The sequence below is a fragment of the Myxine glutinosa genome, chromosome 9, assembly GCF_964187855.1.
Source record: "Myxine glutinosa chromosome 9, kmMyxGlut1.1, whole genome shotgun sequence".
NCBI classification, from domain to species: domain Eukaryota; kingdom Metazoa; phylum Chordata; class Myxini; order Myxiniformes; family Myxinidae; genus Myxine; species Myxine glutinosa.
In genome coordinates this window covers 146,454,520-146,474,270 of record NC_136269.1, presented here as the reverse complement: position 1 = coordinate 146,474,270, position 19,751 = coordinate 146,454,520, and the positions used below count along the sequence as shown (strand labels likewise).

Genomic DNA, 19,751 nt, shown 5'->3' with positions numbered 1-19,751 from the left:
ATATATATATATATATATATATATATATATATATATTGTATATATATACACGAGTATATATATATATATATATATATATATATATATATATATATATATATATATATATATATATATATATATATATATATATATATATATATATATATATATATATAGATAGATATATATATATAAATATATATATATATATATATATATATATATATATATATATATATATATATATATACATATATATATATATATACTCAACATCAAAATAAACTCGTCAAATCTTTAGAAGGACACTCATTGAAATCCTCCACACAAAAATGAAAAATATTTGAACACAGTCAAAGTTTAGCTATCTTTACTAACCACATGTCAATAAACAAGAGGTTGCCTCAATCACAAAAAAAACAAAAAGCATGAACATCACAAGGGGTGGTGCAACAAAAGTCACAGCACCGCAACACAAAGGCACGCACCTGAATACAGTCAAAACAAAATTACATTTTGGAAATTGCAGGCTGTGAGCAACCAAGACGTTGGGCAATTGTTCGCTGGCTTTCACCAGCCTCAAGCATCCCAATTGCCCTTAAACGTTGTTCAGATGTCAGGCGTGGCATATGAATTTTCTTGTTGTTTTCCCTGTCAGAAGCCTCTAGAGTGACTACAGAGAGCAGTAAATGAATGTCTAACCACGAGAACTGAAGGATTTCATTATGAGGGTCATTATTTAAAGGGAAAGATCCCGACAGAACCACTCAAGCAGGCCATTGAGGATCAACCAGGTGATTGATGCATTCCTTTCCATTTAAAGATCAATTTAAAGATAAAGATAAAATATATATATATCCACACAACCGGTCAAACGTTTTAGAACACCTCAATTTTTCCAGTTTTTATTGAAATTTACGCAGTTTAATGTCTCAATGTACTCTGAAATTAAGCATAGAACAAATAAACAATTGGAGATAAAAAAGAAATCATAGAATCATTTTGTTTAACGAAATTTAATTTACATTTTTGACTCAGCAAAGTAGCCACCTTTTGCAGATATAACCACCGAGCACACTCGTGGCATTCTTTCTACAATGGAAATCAAATATTGTTCGGGAAGTTCTTCCCAACACTGTTGCAGAAGTTCCCACAAATGTGTTGCACTTGTCGGTTGCTTTGCTTTCACCCTTCTGTCCAGTTCATCCCAAACCAGCTCGATGGGGTTTAAGTCTGGAGACTGTGCTGGCCATTCCATGATTTGAAGCCTACCGTCTTGTTCTTTTCCTCGAAGGTAGTTTTCACATAGCCTGGAAGTGTGTTTAGGGTCATTATCTTGCTGTAGGATGAACCCCTGACCAACTAGGCGTATACCAGAGGGTATTGCATGGCACTGCAAAATGCTGTGGTAGCCCTTTTGGTTCAGGGTGCCAGTCACTCTGTGCAAGTCGCCGACTCTGGATCCAGCAAAAGAGCCCCAGACCATCACGATTCCTCCTCCATGTTTGACAGTTGGTGTCACACACTGAGGAACTATTCTTTCGCCTACTCGACGGCGTACAAAAACCCTGCGTGATGAACCAAAGATTTCAAATTTTGATTCATCGGTCCATAAGACCTTCTTCCAGTCTTCAGTAGTCCACTGGCGGTGCTTCATGGCCCAGGCAAGCCTCTTTTTCTTATTTTGCCATCTTCACAATGGCTTTCTTACGGCCACTCGACCTGTCAAACCTGCAGCTCGAAGTCTTCTCTTCACAGTTGAAACGGAGACTTGCTTACTTCGACCAGTGTTAAGCTGTGCTTGAAGCTGTTGTCCTGTGAGCCGCCTATCTCGCAAGCTGTTGACTCTCAGAAACTTGTCTTCTGATTCTGTTGTGGCTTTGGGTCTGCCAGACCTCTTCCTGTCAGAGTTTCCTCCAGTTTCCAAGTGCCTTTTGATGGTGTAGGAAACGGTAGTCACTGACACCTTGGCTTTCTTTGCAATTTCTCTAAACGAAAGACCTACTCTTTTGGGTTATAATGCTCTGTCTGTCTTCCTTTGTTAATTGCCTTTTTCTCACCATTATGATAACAATATACTATTTCCTGCAGTGCAATACTGTCCAAATAATGCTTCAGAGGGTGTAAAAACAGTCTGTTCCAATACTGCTTTTATACAGACAGGGGGGTTGTAATCAAGTAATCAGCAGAGGTTGGGACACCTGTAGGAATTGTTTGCATCAAATTTCAAGGCTTAATTTACTTACATTGCTGCAGAACAGCTGTAAGTTGTTAACCTATTACTTGTTCCCTGAAGAAGGCCTTTTTTACAATATAACTGTGCAATTTACATTATTTTCCTGTTGTTGCTCACCTGAACTTATTTTTTTAAGCTCGAGCAGTTTGAATTGCTTAAATTTCAATAAAAACTGGAAAAATTGAGGCGTTCTAAAACTTTTGACCGGTAGTGTATATTCCCTTCCTTACATTTAATTAAATCTTAGCCCCTTTCATCTTCCCATTACTCACCACATTGTGCTTGAGAATACGTTGAACCACTGATGTGAAGACCTCTGTAACAACCTTGGACTTTGGATATGCCACACAGTGCTGCACAGAAAAGTACATACTCAAATCAAGCTTTATTCTCGCAGCTATTAAAATTAATAAATCACATCTATCGTGACAACAAACAAAGCCAAATTAAATCAAGTTGAAAACAACGGTTTATATATACTAGCATGTATCGGCTCGCTATGCTTCCCTCACCACACCTCGCCACAGAGGTACGGGCTTGTTTTAACTGAGGATCATGACCTGACTTAACTTGAGTTTCTGTGTTGTCATTATTTACACCAATCATAATACAAACATTTCTTTTGTACAAATATATTACTTGGAAAAAAAATTTTTTTGCTAAGTATGTTGATCATTCCGGTTTGTGTGTTTGTTTTTGTGCTTGTTTTTGTGTGTTTGTCTGTCCGCTCATTTATACTTGCCTACAGGTCACAATTTTAAACCGATCTTCACGAAACTTCACCAAATGGTACAGTTGGTGATCCGACATAATTGTATTTATTTTTGCGGTCAAAAGGTCAGGCCAAAGGTCAACCACTTATTTTAAAATTTCTAAAATCCTCAATTTCCATTCGAGTAACTTGAAATTTGAATAGGATTTTCATATCAGCGAACTGAAATCAACCGCCAACTATTTTTTAGATTATCATCGGCAAAAGGTCAACAGAAGCCAAAAGGTCAACGACCTTTACAAATCTCTAAAATCCTCAATTTTCATCCAATTGATTTGAAATTTGAATAGGATTTTCATATCAGCTTACTGAATTCAACTACTAACTATTTTTGAGGTCAACATCGGCCACAACGTCAACATAAGCCGAATTTCTAAAATTGTCAATTTTCATCTGATTAACATAAAATTTGAAGACGATTTGCATATCAGGTCACTGAATTCAACCACCAATTATTTTTGAGGTGAAAAGGATGCTCTACTGAGTGCCATTCTATGTTTTCCTCTTTTGCGAAGTGTGACTCTATGAGTGATTTTTTATTTGTAATGTTGGTGATATTATTTATTTGTAATTATTTGTAACCTAAAAAGGTCTAGGTGGTCTAAAGTTCTAAATGGTCAAGGGTCCAAGCTGGTCTAATGGGTCGAAAGCATCTTATGGGTCTTTGGGGTCTTAAGGATCTTTGTGGTCTTCAGGGTCTTTGTATCTATTTGGTATTTGGGGTTTTATGGTATTTTGGGTCCTCTGGGTCTTTAGTTTATTTTGGGTCCTCTGGGTCTTTAAGGGGTCTTTGGGGTATTTTGGGTCCTTGACACCTTTTGGGTCATTTGGGTATTTTGGGTCTTTTGGGCCATTTGGATCTTTGAGGCCTTTTTGGGTCTTCAGGATATTAAAGTTTTTGTTTTATTTGGTCCTCTGGGTCTTTGGGGTGTTTCGGGTCACACACATCTGGTTTTTTCATTTCTGTTCCTCACAATTCTGTCTCTCTCTTATTCACACAGACACACAGACACACACACACATGCACACACACACACACACACACACGGGAGTGGGTCTCACACACACACACACATATACACACACACATGGAGAGGGGGAGTTGAGTCACACACACACACACATGGGAGTCGGTCACACACACACACACGCACACACACACACGTGGGAGTGGGTCTCACACACATACACACACACATGGGAGAGAGGGGTCACACACACACACATGGGGGGTGGGGGGTCACACACACGGGGGGGGGGGGGTCACACACACACACATGGGGGGGGAGGGAGTGTGTCACACAAACACATGGGGGGGGGGGGGAGTGGGTCTCACACACACACACACACGGTGTGTGGGTTACACACACACACACGCACACACACACACACACACACACACACACACACACACACACACATACAGACACGCGGGGGAATGTGTCACACACATCTCGTTCTTTCATTTCTGTTCCTCACAATTCTGTCTCTCTTATTGACAGACACACACGCACACATACACATACACATACACACACACACACACATGCACCCACACACATGCACACACACACACACCAACACACACACACACACACATACACGCACACACACCAACACACACACACACACACACACACACACACGGGGGAGTGGCACACACAGACATGGGGGAGTGGTACACACACACACACACACGGGGGGGGGGGGGGGGAGTTTGACACACACACACACGGGGGAGTGGGACACGCACGCACACACACACATGGGGGGGGGGAGGAGTGGGACACACACACACACACACGGGGTAGTGGGGCACACACACGAGGGAGTGGGTCACACACACATGGAAACTTGTGCGAAAACCCCCCCCAAATTTTTATTTTTAAAGATTTCACGATTTTGTTTCCTGTAGCTATGAAACGCATTTTCTTTGGCCGGTGTATAATCGCTCCGAACGAAACAGGCATTACTTGGTTACAACGTAAAAATAGATTAAAACCAAACGTTATTAATAAATATTGTATTCCATAGTTAGTTTACATTATTATGTGCATTTTCGAAGTACTGTATTGTTTCATTCCATGGTTGGAAAACAGTCGACTCGCTTTAAACAAACACTGTGTATACACCCCCAGGAACATGGAGAAATATAATTAGACTTCGGTTCTATCCAGAAATTCAGTATTCAGTCGCTGTACATTTACGGAATAATAATATAAATAACGAAGTCCTGGGAACATTCTCACCTCTCCTTCTCTCCTCTCCTTCTCTCCTCTCCTTCTCTCCTCTCCTTCTCTCCTCTCCTTCTCTCCTTCTCTCCTCTCCTTCTCTCCTCTCCTCGCCTTCTCTCCTCGCCTTCTCTCCTCTCCTTCTCTCCTCTCCTTCTCTCCTCTCCTTCTCCCCTCTCCTCTCCTCTCCCTCTCTCATTCTCCTCTCTCATTCCCCTTTCATTCTCCTCTCTCCTTCCCCGTGCCCACATAACAGTCAACACATTAAAAACGGTTGTTGAAATACATTTTGCCGATTGAAAAAAATATCTCTCGGAAATCTCCCATCTGTTTATTTATTTATTTTACACATGTGAATTACATCGATGGAATGAATGGAGTGTTCAAACAGGATTACCTTTAGATGAATGAAATTGAAGACCATAGAATTATAACCAGGCTAAGTTACATTTTATTTTATTTTCCCCGTTTTTCACGTTTTTCAAAATATTTTTCACGTTTTTCTCGAAATGACTAAAATGTGACTTAGCCTGGTTATAATTCTATGGTCTTCAATTGGAACGAAGAAATATCTGTTGGCAATTTTGAATGAAGCTCTGCCCCTCTCCCCACATTGTTGACTTTTTTTGTGATGACTGTTACCAAAACGGAAAAGTAATAGATCTTAAAACGGAAAAGAAAAAGCGAATTTTTAATACATCTCGACATTTTCCGGTCTGAGTTATTTGGGCGGTGTATAATATTGCGTGCCATTGTGCCGCGATTTTTTTACATTTTCCCGTGTGTGCGTGAATTCTCTCTATTATTGCTGAAACCGAGTAAAAAAAAACATCGATAAAAATGAAATCAGATGGTAAATTAGAGTCAAGATAAAGCCGTGAGAGAGTCTCGATTAACTTTATGTTACAGGCCTTTAAAAATGCATTTCGTTCTATAAACGGTAACTTTCATCGAATTTTCTTCCCGTTCTTTTTCAACCGAGTCTAAAACCATGTTAGCGACTGTGAAAAATGAAATGAGATATCGAATTAGAGTTGAAATAAAACTGTGAGAGAGAGAAAGACACCACAGGCCTAACATAAGAGGCCTCAAAGCTATGCGAGTCAACAAAATTGTGGATATTTGTTTTTGAAGCCCCTCCACGACCGGGTACAGCCACACCCCCGGACAGACTCACAGACTCACAGACAGACTCACAGAATCACCTACGGAGAATATAATATAGATATATTTGAGAAAGAAGACGACGTTTTGTTGACAAATATACATACATACATACATACATACATACATACATACATACATACATACATACTATTATATTATGAATTTGGGTAGAGGAATATCTAGAGCCAGATAGATCTGTGTAGGTAGGTATTCGACTGTCGCGATAGGGAATCTACCTTATAATAAGTTCTGTGTTTTTAGGTGGTTTGTCGGGATAAGAGTATACCTGTGAACATACCAGGATGTTTGGGTGTTAAATTGTGTAGGGAATAAGATAACACCCCTTGTGCGTCAGACCTGGTAATCATTCCTTTGTCCTTTATGGCAATGCATTCATATAAACACTTAGATAGGCCCTTTGGTGCACACAGTAATTAAATACCCTTCCCTTACAACGACTTTGGAAAACAATCAGGAGGCCAAATCGGGGCACTGCCGGATGGCCGCCGCCAGCCACACCTCCGGCAGGCCTAGCAACATCGAGTGACATGAGCTATAACCACGCCACAGGGAACGTGTCATTGGTTGGCGCAGGAGGCGCGAACCTCCAGCCAATCAGGGCGAGCAATTCCGGTGCGGGAAGCACTCGGCCAATGAGAGGGCGCCAGCAAAACAGAACATTGGAGGAGAGTCGAGGCAGATTATAAAAGGGGGTGCTGGACGACATTCTCTCTCTCTGTCTCGTCTGGGCTCTGTCTCTCTCTTCCTCGCTGGTCTCTTGTCTCTGCGCTTCCCTTCTTGGTCTTGGGAGGTCCCTGGTGGTCGTTGGTTCGCCATCTTCATGGTGCTTGGAGCGGTGCTCGGTGCTTTTGGTGCTGTGAGCGGGCGGGACCTCGTGTGCGATCGATTTGGAGCTTGGAGCGAGGCGTGCCGCTGAACAGACGAGGCCGGGGCGAGTGGGTCGTTCGAGGCCTGGTGGCGCACGAGCGGGGCTGAGCGGAGCCGCGTTTGGATGGCGGACACGACAAGATGACGGACAGTTAACGATGACGCTGTTACTGTCACTGTTACTGTTAACAACAGTTCGACGACGCTCGGTGCTTTTCGTTGGTTGTCGTGGATATTTGTTTTTGAAGCCCCTCCCCGACCAGGTATAGCCACACCCGTGGACAGACTCACAGACTCACAGAATCACCAACGGAGAATATAATATAGACCAGTGGGATCACCCGTGGGAATCCCACGGGCATGGACATGTGTGACATTTGGACATCTTGATTTAGATGCTGCACATTAAATTTTACAAAATGGCTACTGGCAATTCATCAGATCCAGAAATGGTGTAATGAACACAATTTATTTATTTCACATAATATGTGACCCCTCACTCCTCTCCACCTGACACTCTCCTCTCTCCACCCTCACGCCTCTCCAATCCCACTCCTCCTCACACTCCTCTCCAATACCTCCTCACATTCCTCTCCATTCCCTCACACTCCTCTCAAAGCCATCACACTCCTCTCCAATTCCTCACACTCCCCTCCAATTGCTCCTCACTCTCCTCTCCAATCGCTCCTCACTCTCCTCTCCAATCGCTCCTCACTCTCCGCTCCAATCGGCCCTCACTCTCCAACTCCTTGCTCCTCACTCTCCAACCCCTCGCTCCTCACTCTCCAACGCCTAGCTCCTCGCTCTCTAACCCCTAGCTCCTCGCACTCCAACCCCTCGCTCCTCTCTCTCCAACCCCTAGCTCCTTGCTCTCCAACCCCTCGCTCCTCACCCTCCAACCCCTAGCTCTGCGCTCTCCAACCCCTGCTCCTCGCTCTCCAACCCCTAGCTCCTCGCTCTCCAACGCCTCGCTCCTCGCTCTCCAACCCCTCGCTCCTCGCTCTCCAACCCCTCGCTCCTCACTCTCCAACTCCTCGCTCTCCAACCCCTCGCTCATCACTCTCCAACCCCTCACTCCTCTCCAATTTCTCGCTCCTCTCCAACCCCTAGCCCCTCACTCTCCAACCCCTAGCTCCTCGCTCCCCAACCCCTAGCTCCTCGCTCTCCAACCCCTAGCTCCTCGCTCTCCAACTCCTAGCTCCTCGCTCTCCAACCCCTAGCTCCTCGCTCTCCAACCCCTAGCTCCTCGCTCTCCAACTCCTAGCTCCTCGCTCTCCAACCCCTAGCTCCTCGCTCTCCAACCCCTAGCTCCTCGCTCTCCAACCCCTAGCTCCTCGCTCTCCAACCCCTCACTCCTCGCTCTCCAATCCCTGGCTCCTCACTCTCCAACTCCTCACTCCTCACTCTCCAACCCCTCACTCCTCTCCAAATTCTCATTCCCCTCCTACCCCGAGCTCCTCGCTCTCCAACCCCGAGCTCCTCGCTCTCCAACTCCGAGCTCCTCGCTCTCCAACCCCGAGCTCCTCGCTCTCCAACCCCGAGCTCCTCGCTCTCCAACCCCGAGCTCCTCGATCTCCAACCCCTCGCTCCTCGCTCTCCAACCCCGAGCTCCTCGCTCTCCAACCCCTAGCACCTCGCTCTCTAACCCCTCACTCTCCAATCCCTCACTCCTCACTCTCCAACTCCTCACTCCTCACTCTCCAACCCCTCGTTCCTCACTCTCCAACCCCCCACTCCTCTCCAATTTCTTGCTCCTCTCCAACCCCTCGCTTCTCACTCTCAACCCCTAGCACCTCACTCTCCAACCACTAGCTCCTCACTCTCCAACCCCTAGCTCCTCACTCTCCAACTCCTCACCCCTCACTCCCCAACCCCTAGCTCCTCACCCTCCAACCGCTAGCTCCTCACTCTCCAACCCCTAACTCCTCTCCAACCCTCCTCATCGTTGTTGCAGCAGCATCCTGTGCGAGTCTGTGATCACGTTCGTCGAGGGTCTCATTCTCCCGTCTCGTTCTTTTTCTTGCTGCAGTCTAGTGGGGTCACCCGTAGGAATCCCACGGGCATGGACGTGTGTGACATTTGGACATCTTTATTTTGATGCTGCACATTAAATTTTACAAAATGGCTACTGGCAATTCATCAGATCCAGAAATGGTGTAATGAACACAATTTATTTATTTCACATAATATGTGACCCCTCACTCCTCTCCACCTGACACTCTCCTCTCTCAACCCTCATGCCTCTCCAACCCCACTCCTCCTCACACTCTCCTCCAATACTTCCTCGCACTCCTCTCCAATATCTCCTCACATTCCTCTCCAATCCCTCACACTAACCTCAAAGCCATCACACTCCTCTCCAATTCCTCACACTCCCCTCCAATTGCTCCTCACTCTCCTCTCCAATCGCTCCTCACTCTCCTCTCCAATCGCTCCTCACTCTCCGCTCCAATCGGCCCTCACTCTCCAACTCCTTGCTCCTCACTCTCCAACCCCTCGCTCCTCACTCTCCAACCCCTCGTTCCTCACTCTCCAACACCTAGCTCCTCACTCTCCAACACCTAGCTCCTCACTCTCCAACACCTCACTCCTCACTCTCCAACCCCTCGCTCCTCTCCAAATTCTCATCCCTCTCCAACCCCTAGCTCCTCGCTCTCCAACCCCTAGCTCCCCGCTCTCCAACCCCGAGCTCCTCGCTCACCAACCCCGAGATCCTCGCTCTCCAACCCCGAGCTCCTCGCTCTCCAACCCTGAGCTCCTCGCTCTCCAACCTCTCGCTCCTCGCTCTCCAACCCCTAGCCCCTCGCTCTCCAACCCCTAGCTCCGCGCTCTCCAACGCCTAGCTCCTCGCTCTCCAATGCCTAGCTCCTCGCTCTCCAACGCCTAGCTCCTCGCTCTCCAACCCCTCGCCCCTCACTCTCCAATTTCTCACTCCTCTCCAACCCATAGCTCCTCACTCTCCAACCCCTCGCTCCTCACTTCCCAACCCCTAGCTCCTCACCCTCCAAACCCTAGCTCCTCACTCTCCAACCCCTAACTCCTCTCCAACCCTCCTCATCGTTGTTGCAGCAGCATCCTGTGCGAGTCTGTGATCACGTTCGTCGAGGGTCTCATTCTCCCGTCTCGTTCTTTTTCTTGCTGCAGTCTAGTGGGGTCACCCGTGGGAATCCCACGGGCATGGACGTGTGTGACATTTGGACATCTTTATTTTGATGCTGCACATTAAATTTTACAAAATGGCTACTGGCAATTCATCAGATCCAGAAATGGTGTAATGAACACAATTTATTTATTTCACATAATATGTGACCCCTCACTCCTCTCCCCCTGACACTCTCCTCTCTCCACCCTCATGCCTTTCCAATCCCACTCCTCCTCACACTCTCCTCCAATACCTCCTCACACTCCTCTCCAATATCTCCTCACATTCCTCTCCAATCCCTCACACTCCTCTCAAAGCCATCACACTCCTCTCCAATTCCTCACACTCCCCCCCAATTGCTCCTCACTCTCCTCTCCAATCTCTCCTAACTCTCCTCTCCAATCGCTCCTCACTCTCCACTCCAATCGGCCCTCACTCTCCGCTCCAATCGGCCCTCACTCTCCAACTCCTTGCTCCTCACTCTCCAACCCCTTGCTCCTCACTCCCCAACCCCTCGCTCCTCACTCTCCAACCCCTCGCTACTCACTCTCCAACCCCTCGCTCCTCACTCTCCAACACCTAGCTCCTCACTCTCCAACACCTAGCTCCTCACTCTCCAACCCCTCGCTCCTCACTCTCCAACCCCTTGCTCCTCTCCAAATTCTCAATTCCTCTCCAACCCCTAGCGCCTCGCTCTCCAACCCCTAGCTCCTCGCTCTCCAACCCCGAGCTCCTCGCTCTCCAACCCCGAGCCCCTCGCTCTCCAACCCCGAGCTCCTCGCTCTCCAACCCCGAGCTCCTCGCTCTCCAACCCCGAGCTCCTCGCTCTCCAACCCCGAGCTCCTCGCTCTCCAACCCCCATCTCCTCGCTCTCCAACCCCTAGCTCCTCGCTCTCCAACGCCTAGCTCCTCGCTCTCCAACGCCTAGCTCCTCGCTCTCCAACCCCTCGCTCATCACTCTCCAACCCCTCACTCCTCTCCAATTTTTCGCTCCTCTCCAACCCCTAGCCCCTCACTCTCCAACCCCTAGCTCCTCGCTCCCCAACCCCTAGCTCCTCGCTCACCAACCCCTAGCGCCTCGCTCTCCAACTCCTAGCTCCTCGCTCTCCAAACCCTAGCTCCTCACTCTCCAACCCCTAGCTCCTCGCTCTCCAACCCCTCGCTCCTCGCTCTGCAACCCCTCGCTCCTCGCTCTCCAACCCCTAGCTCCTCGCTCTCCAACCCCTAGCTCCTCGCTCTCCAACCCCTAGCTCCTCGCTCTCCAACCCCTCACTCCTCGCTCTCCAATCCCTCGCTCCTCACTCTCCAATCCCTCGCTCCTCACTCTCCAACTCCTCGCTCCTCACTCTCCAACTCCTCACTCCTCACTCTCCAACCCCTCGCTCCTCTCCAAATTCTCATCCCTCTCCAACCCCCCGCTCCTCTCCAAATTCTCATCCCTCTCCAACCCCTCGCTCCTCTCCAAATTCTCATCCCTCTCCAACCCCTAGCTCCTCGCTCTCCAACCCCTAGCTCCTCGCTCTCCAACCCCGAGCTCCTCGCTCTCCAACCCCGAGCTCCTTGCTCTCCAACCCCGAGCTCCTCGCTCTCCAACCCCGAGCTCCTCGCTCTCCAACCCCGAGCTCCTCGCTCTCCAACCCCGAGCGCCTCGATCTCCAACCCCTCGCTCCTTGCTCTCCAACCCCTAGCTCCTCGCTCTCCAACCCCTAGCTCCTCGCTCTCCAACGCCTAGCTCCTCGCTCTCTAATGCCTAGCTCCTCGCTCTCCAAACCCTCGCTCCTCGCTCTCCAACCCCTCAATCCTTACTCTCCAACCCCTCACTCCTCACTCTCCAACCCCTCACTCCTCTCCAATTTCTTGCTCCTCTCCAACCCCTCGCTTCTCACTCTCAACCCCCAGCTCCTCACTCTCCAACCCCTCGCTCCTCACTCTCCAACCCCTCGCCCCTCACTCTCCAATTTCTCGCTCCTCTCCAACCCCTAGCCCCTCACTCTCCAACCCCTCGATCCTCACTCCCCAACCCCTAGCTCCTCACTCCCCAACCCCTAGCTCCTCACCCTCCAACCCCTAGTACCTCACTCTCCAACCCCTAACTCCTCTCCAACCCTCCTCATCGTTGTTGCAGCAGCATCCTGTGCGAGTCTGTGATCACGTTCGTCGAGGGTCTCATTCTCCCGTCTCGTTCTTTTTCTTGCTGCAGTCTAGTGGGGTCACCCGTGGGAATCCCACGGGCATGGACGTGTGTGACATTTGAACATCTTTATTTTGATGCTGCACATTAAATTTTACAAAATGGCTACTGGCAATTCATCAGATCCAGAAATGGTGTAATGAACACAATTTATTTATTTCACATAATATGTGACTCCTCACTCCTCTCCACCTGACACTCTCCTCTCTCCACCCTCATGCCTCTCCAATCCCACTCCTCCTCACACTCTCCTCCAATACCTCCTCACACTCCTCTCCAATATCTCCTCACATTCCTCTCCAATCCCTCACACTCCTCTCAAAGCCATCACACTCCTCTCCAATTCCTCACACTCCCCTCCAATTGCTCCCCACTCTCCTCTCCAATCGCTCCTAACTCTCCTCTCCAATCGCTCCTCACTCTCCGCTCCAATCGGCCCTCACTCTCCACTCCAATAGGCCCTCACTCTCCAACTCCTTGCTCCTCACTCTCCAACCCCTCGCTCTCCAACCCCTCGCTCCTCACTCTCCAACCCCTCGCTCCTCACTCTCCAACACCTAGCTCCTCACTCTCCAACCCCTCACTCCTCACTCTCCAACCCCTCGCTCCTCTCCAAATTCTCATTCCTCTCCAACCCCTAGCTCCTCGCTCTCCAACCCCCAGCTCCTTGCTCTCCAACCCCTAGCTCCTCGCTCTCCAACCCCTAGCTCCTCGCTCTCCAACCCCGAGCTCCGAGCTCTCCAACCCCGAGCTCCGAGCTCTCCAACCCCGAGCTCCTCGCTCTCCAACCCCGAGCTCCGAGCTCTCCAACCCCGAGCTCCTCGCTCTCCAACCCCGAGCTCCGAGCTCTCCAACCCCGAGCTCCTCGCTCTCCAACCCCGAGCTCCTCGCTCTCCAACCCCGAGCTCCTCACTCTCCAACCCCGAGCTCCGAGCTCTCCAACCCCGAGCTCCTCTCCAGTTTCTTGCTCCTCTCCAACCCCTCGCTTCTCACTCTCAACCCCTTGCTCCTCACTCTCCAACCCCTAGCTCCTCACTCTCCATCCCCTCGCCCCTCACTCTCCAATTTCTCACCCCTATCCAAGCCCTAGCCCCTCACTCTCCAACCCCTCGCTCCTCACTCCCCAACCCCTAGCTCCTCGCTCTCCAACCCCTAGCTCCTCGCTCTCCAACCCCTCGCTCCTCGCTCTCAAACACCTAGCTCCCTGCTCTCTAACCCCTAGCCCCTCACTCTCCAACCCCTCGCCCCTCACTCTCCAATTTCTCGCTCCTCTCCAACCCCTAGCCCCTCACTCTCCAACCCCTCGCTCCTCACTCCCCAACCCCTAGCTCCTCACTCCCCAACCCCTATCTCCTCACCCTCCAACCCCTAGCTCCTCACTCTCCAACCCCTAACTCCTCTCCAACCCCTCGCTCCTCTCCAACCCTCCTCATCGTTGTTGCAGCAGCATCCTGTGCGAGTCTGTGATCACGTTCGTCGAGGGTCTCATTCTCCTGTCTCGTTCTTTTTCTTGCTGCAGCCTCGTGGGGTCACCCGTGGGAATCACACGGGCATGGACGTGTGTGACATTTGGACATCTTTATTTTGATGCTGCACATTAAATTTTACAAAATGGCTACTGGCAATTCATCAGATCCAGAAATGGTTTAATGAACACAATTTATTTATTTCACATAATATGTGACCCCTCACTCCTCTCCACCTGACACTCTCCTCTCTCCACCCTCATGCCTCTCCAATCCCACTCCTCCTCACACTCTCCTCCAATACCTCCTCACACTCCTCTCCAATATCTCCTCACATTCCTCTCCAATCCCTCACACTCCTCTCAAAGCCATCACACTCCTCTCCAATTCCTCACACTCCCCTCCAATTGCCCCTCACTCTCCTCTCCAATCGCTCCTAACTCTCCAACTCCTTGCTCCTCACTCTCCAACCCCTCGCTCATCACTCTCCAATACCTAGCGCCTCGCTCTCCAACCCCTCGCTCCTCGCTCTCCAACACCTAGCTCCCCACTCTCTAACCCCTCGCTCCTCGCTCTCCAACCCCTAGCTCCTCACTCTCCAACCCCTCGCTCCTCGCTCTCCAACCCCTAGCTCCTCACTCTCCAACCCCTGCTCCTCGCTCTCCAACCCCTAGCTCCTCGCTCTCCAACACCCCGCTCCTCGCTCCCCAACCCCCCGCTCCTCACTCTCCAACCCCTCGCCCCTCACTCTCCAACCCCTCGCTCCTCACTCTCCAACTCCTCGCCTCTCCAACCCCTCACTCCTCTCCAATTTCTCGCTCCTCTCCAACCCCTAGCCCCTCACTCTCCAACCCCTAGCTCCTCAACCCCTAGCTCCTCGCTCTCCAACCCCTAGCTCCTCGCTCTTCAAGCCCTAGCTCCTCGCTCTCCAACCCCTAGCTCCTCGCTCTACAAACCCTCGCTCCTCACTCTCCAACCCCTCGCTCCTCGCTCTCCAACCCCGAGCTCCTCGCTCTCCAAACCCTAGCCCCTCGCTTTCCAAACCCTAGCCCCTCGCTCTCCAACCCCTAGCTCCTCGCTCTCCAACTCCTCACTCATCGCTCTCCAATCCCTCGCTCCTCACTCTCCAACCCCTCACTCCTCACTCTCCAACCCCTCGCTCCTCGCTCTCCAACTCCTCGCTCCTCTCCAAATTCTCATTCCTCTCCAACCCCTAGCTCATCACTCTCCAACCCCTAGCTCCTCACTATCCAACTCCTCGCTCTCCAAACCTCACTCCTCACTCTCCAACCCCTCACTCCTCTCCAATTTCTTGCTCTCTCGCCAACCCCTCGCTTTTCACTCTCAACCCCTAGCTCCTCACTCTCCAACTCCTTGCTCTCCAACCCCTCGCTCCTCACTCTCCAACCCCTCGCTCTCACTCTCCAATTTCTCGTTCCTTTCCAACCCCTAGCCCCTCACTCTCCAACCCCAAGCTCCTCACTCCCCAACCCCTGGATCCTCATTCCCCAACCCCTAGCTCCTCACCCTCCAACCCCTAGCACCTCACTCTCCAACCCCTAACTCCTCTCCAACCCCTCGCTCCTCTCCAACCATCATCGTTGCTGCAGCAGCATCCTGTGCGAGTCTGTGATCATGTTCGTCGAGGGTCTCATTCTCCCGTCTCGTTCTTTTTCTTGCTGCAGTCTAGTGGGGTCACCCATGGGAATCCCATGGGCATGGACGTGTGTGACATTTGGACATCTTGATTTAGATGCTGCACATTAAATTTTACAAAATGGTTTCTGGCAATTCATCAGATCAAGAAATGGTGTAATGAACACAATTTAATTATTTCACATAATATGTGACCCCTCACTCCTCTCCACCTGACACCATGGGCGGACTGGCCATAGGGCATTTGGGCAATGCCCGGTGGGCTGGGACCGCTGGGTAAAAAATGGGCCGCTGGGCTGGATAAAAAAACTGCTGAAAAAAAATTGTCACGGAAAACTTCTGCCTCCATCCCCGGGGATTCCCCGCTAAATATCAAAAGTTCGCCCCTGACGCCTCATTATAATTACTAGCAACGGTACCTGCCCAGTAACACGTACCAGAGAAAACAAATCGTTTGCGCAATGGGCTCTCCAATATTCGATGTGTTCACGGTTTGAATTACGTAACGTAACGTTTGTGACGATGTTTGTGACTTTTCTGTTCACGGTAGTGTTTGATGTGACGGTGTGAACGTAATTTCGTAATGTTTTTCGTTTTTATTTTCGTAATCGTTTAATGAACGTTTTATGAACGTTTAATGAGCGTAAGAATAATGTTTAATGATCATTAGATGAATGAATGAATGAATGTTATGAATAATGCCATGGCGTCGCGTTGGCAGCAGTGACAATATAAAAATGTTCGCCAAGAACTTCAGAGAGAAAAGAAAAGGAACTGTTATCAGCAATGTCGTGTATCCTGAAGTTCTAAGCTGAAGAAGAGGTACCGTACAAAATCATTCAATTTTTTTTCCTAAAAAAAGCGAACAGTTGATATCACTAATCACGATTTGAAACACGATGGAATAATATTTACCGATATGAACAGTGATGTTTTTTTAAAATTGAAATTCTAAAAATACTGTTTAGATTTTGATGATTTGCGTGTGATATTTAACGGAAGTTAAAATAAATCGCGCCTCCTAATTGAAGCCCCGCCCTGAGGGTGGGTACTGTTGCTCGTCATATATAATGGCGACACAACAATTTTTATCGCTTTGCTTTGAAGAACGGGAATGAAGGGGGAGGAGCGTGTTAATATGTCTGGTTGAAGGCTGTGGGCTGTGAGGTGAGGGGGTTTTAAGCCAGATTTTAGTCTTACAGCCGCCATGTTGGTGCTCACCGTCACTGCGATGCGAAGCGAAAGACGCCTCAGAGCTGTTACATTCACAATCGCTATGTCGTATGTACTCCCGATACGTGTTTCCTTCATTGTAAAAACTACCAAATCAACAGTAAAAAGGATTTTGAGCCGAAACGCCAAGTAAGTTTAGATAGGTGTACTGACTACTGATCTAGTATTGATAACAATGTCGCGAACTGACTTACGATGCTAATTTTTTTTTTCAGCATCTGCATCTGTAACCAACAATGGATAAAGCAAACCAGAAGAGAAGAAAAGGAGGTGCTGAGAAGGAACGTGATCGAAAGAAAAATAAAATGTCATATAGTGCTTCAAAGTGCAGAAACCTTTTGGATCTGTTCAAAAGTACTAATACTGGGCCTGGTGAAGTCAGTGAACACGGGGATAAGGATACTGAATCGGTAGCTGGACCATCAGCAGCTGAATTGGTAGATGATCAATTGGCAGCTGAATCAGTAGATGACCAATTGGCAGCTGAATCGGCAGAATTGGTGCAAATTGGTGAACACGAACAGGTGCGGTCAGCTGAGAGATATACCTGCTGCAGCTGCTACACTTGCAGAGGAGGGTTTCCCCTCGATTATCTACTTTAAGAAACCATGTAAAGATGAAGATTGTTTGCTGTTTTGGAATTACCACCCCAATCAAAAAACTGACAACCGAGTGGTCAAGAGGTGTTTCATGCGAAACGATGGTACAAACAGATGGTGGTTGTCATACAACAAGGACAATCATTCTCTTCACTGTTCAGTGTGCTTGGCGTTTTCCAGCACCTCAGACTGGTCCACGTTCATCGAGGGAATGACTGACTGGCGATATGTACATACACGTGTTGAAGAACATGAACGTTCTTCTTTTCATTTGAGATGCTCTACAGCATACCTGGTAGATCGACAACAGTCCAGTGTTTCTCACCTGCTCGCACGTAGCCATCATGATGAGGTTAGAAAGAGACGACAAGTGATGGAAAGAGTTGTGGGTGTGGTCAAACTCATTGGTAAGAGGGGACTGAGCTACAGAGGAAGTAATGAAGAAGCAGCATACACACTTGACAATGAGGAGATCGACCATGGTACATTTCTGGAAGTTGTAAAACTACTTCGGAAGTATGATTCCTGCACAGCCGATCATCTCTCTCACGTTGTCCAGAACAGCAAGAAGCAACATGAGAAGGCAAAGAGTTCACGAGGTCGAGGCTCCTTGGTAACTTTGCTGTCTAAAACTACAGTGAATTATGTTATCACAGTTATCCGGGATAAGATACGTCAGTGGATTTCTGAAGAAGTAACAGACATGTTTGCTGTGGAAATTGATACCACTCAAGACATCTCAACACAAGACCAGTGCTCTGTTGTTCTTAGATATGTTGATAGCACTGGCACTATCCAAGAAAGATTAGTGAGTGTGGTGAAATGTGAGGAATCTACTGGCGAAGCTTTTGTGCAACTTGTTTCTGAAGTCTTGTTAGGACTGAATCTTGGCCTCAAGAACTGTGTTGGAAACTCAACTGATGGTGCAGCAAACATGCAGGGGTGCTACAAAGGCTTCAGTACTCTGCTATCAAAGGAAGCTCCAATGCAGATCCATGTTTGGTGCCACGCACATGTGTTAAATCTCGTTGTGACCGAAGCTACAAGTGTTGTGGTGACTAGCGCATCACTGTTCTCACTACTGAATGACATTGCAGTATTCTTTCGGGAATCTTATCAGCGAATGAAAATCTGGAGTCGACACTCCACTACTGTGAAACGAATGGGAACTATCGGAGAAACTAGATGGTGGTCAAAGGATGCCGCCTTGAAGAAGGTTTTTGGTTCATTCAACAACCCAACTGGAGCGCTTTTCATGGAAGTTATCACCACTTTTAATGCCATACTAGTTGCTGACCAGATCCAAGCAGCTGTTAAGGCCAAGGTGAAGGGATACATTGCCAGTCTCCTGCAGTTTGAAACAATTCTGACTGCACAAGTATATCTGCAAGTATTCTCCCACACTACAGCGCTCTCCAAGTATCTACAAACTGTGCAACTGGATCTGCTGACTGTGCACCGGATGGTGGATGAATTGCTAGAGAATATGCAGATGCTATGGGATGACTTCCAAGCTTGTCATGATGCAGCTGCAAAGTTTGTTCAATGAGCTAATGACCAGCTGGATGAAATGGATGTAAATCTTGTTATGGAAGAGTTCCTTCCGATAAAACGGCAAAGACAGCACAAACGTATTGATGGCGAACTGTCCATAGATGAGGCTACATCAGCTTCTGACCCAGTAAAGAAGTATCGCATTGAAGTGTACAACCGAATTGTGGACACTATTGTGAGCAGCATTGAGCAGCGGTTTGACAGATCAGCAACATCAACATTGTATGCTGATCTCTCACTTCTTCACCCAATGAACTTTGATCAAGTGCCATCGGGAGCTATGGAAGAGCTGCATAAACATTTGCTGAGATTTGATGATGGTGTCACTGCGGAACAACTACGAAAAGAACTGTGAAGCCTTGGAGAACAATGGTCAACACTGAAACAATCAGTAGCAGATGTTTATACAGTGCAGGAGGACAGTGAGTCTGAACAGGACAGGAAGACTCTGCCAAGTACATGTAAGTCATGTAAAGCCTGTCCTCTCTGCTGCTACAAGGTGCTCCTCAAGTTGAACCTCTTCACTGATGCCTACAAGAGCATTGGGCTTGCCTACAAGCTGCTGCTAACGCTGCCTGTGTCACACGTGGCATGTGAACGGGCTTTCTCTGCTTTGAAGAGAATCAAAAGCCGT

At 48.5% G+C, this 19,751-nt stretch overlaps 1 protein-coding gene across 6 annotated transcripts in view; it reads right to left on the bottom strand.

Annotated features, from left to right (window-relative positions):
* Positions 1-19,751, bottom strand: part of LOC137434823 (C-Maf-inducing protein) — a 239,688-nt gene that overhangs the window by 131,961 nt on the left and 87,976 nt on the right. For all 6 annotated transcript variants that reach the window (XM_078785034.1, XM_068127950.2, XM_068127952.2 and 3 more), the window contains one exon: positions 2,491-2,571. In XM_078785034.1, the coding sequence (XP_078641160.1) occupies positions 2,491-2,571 (81 nt within the window). The remainder of the gene's footprint in view (positions 1-2,490; positions 2,572-19,751) is intronic.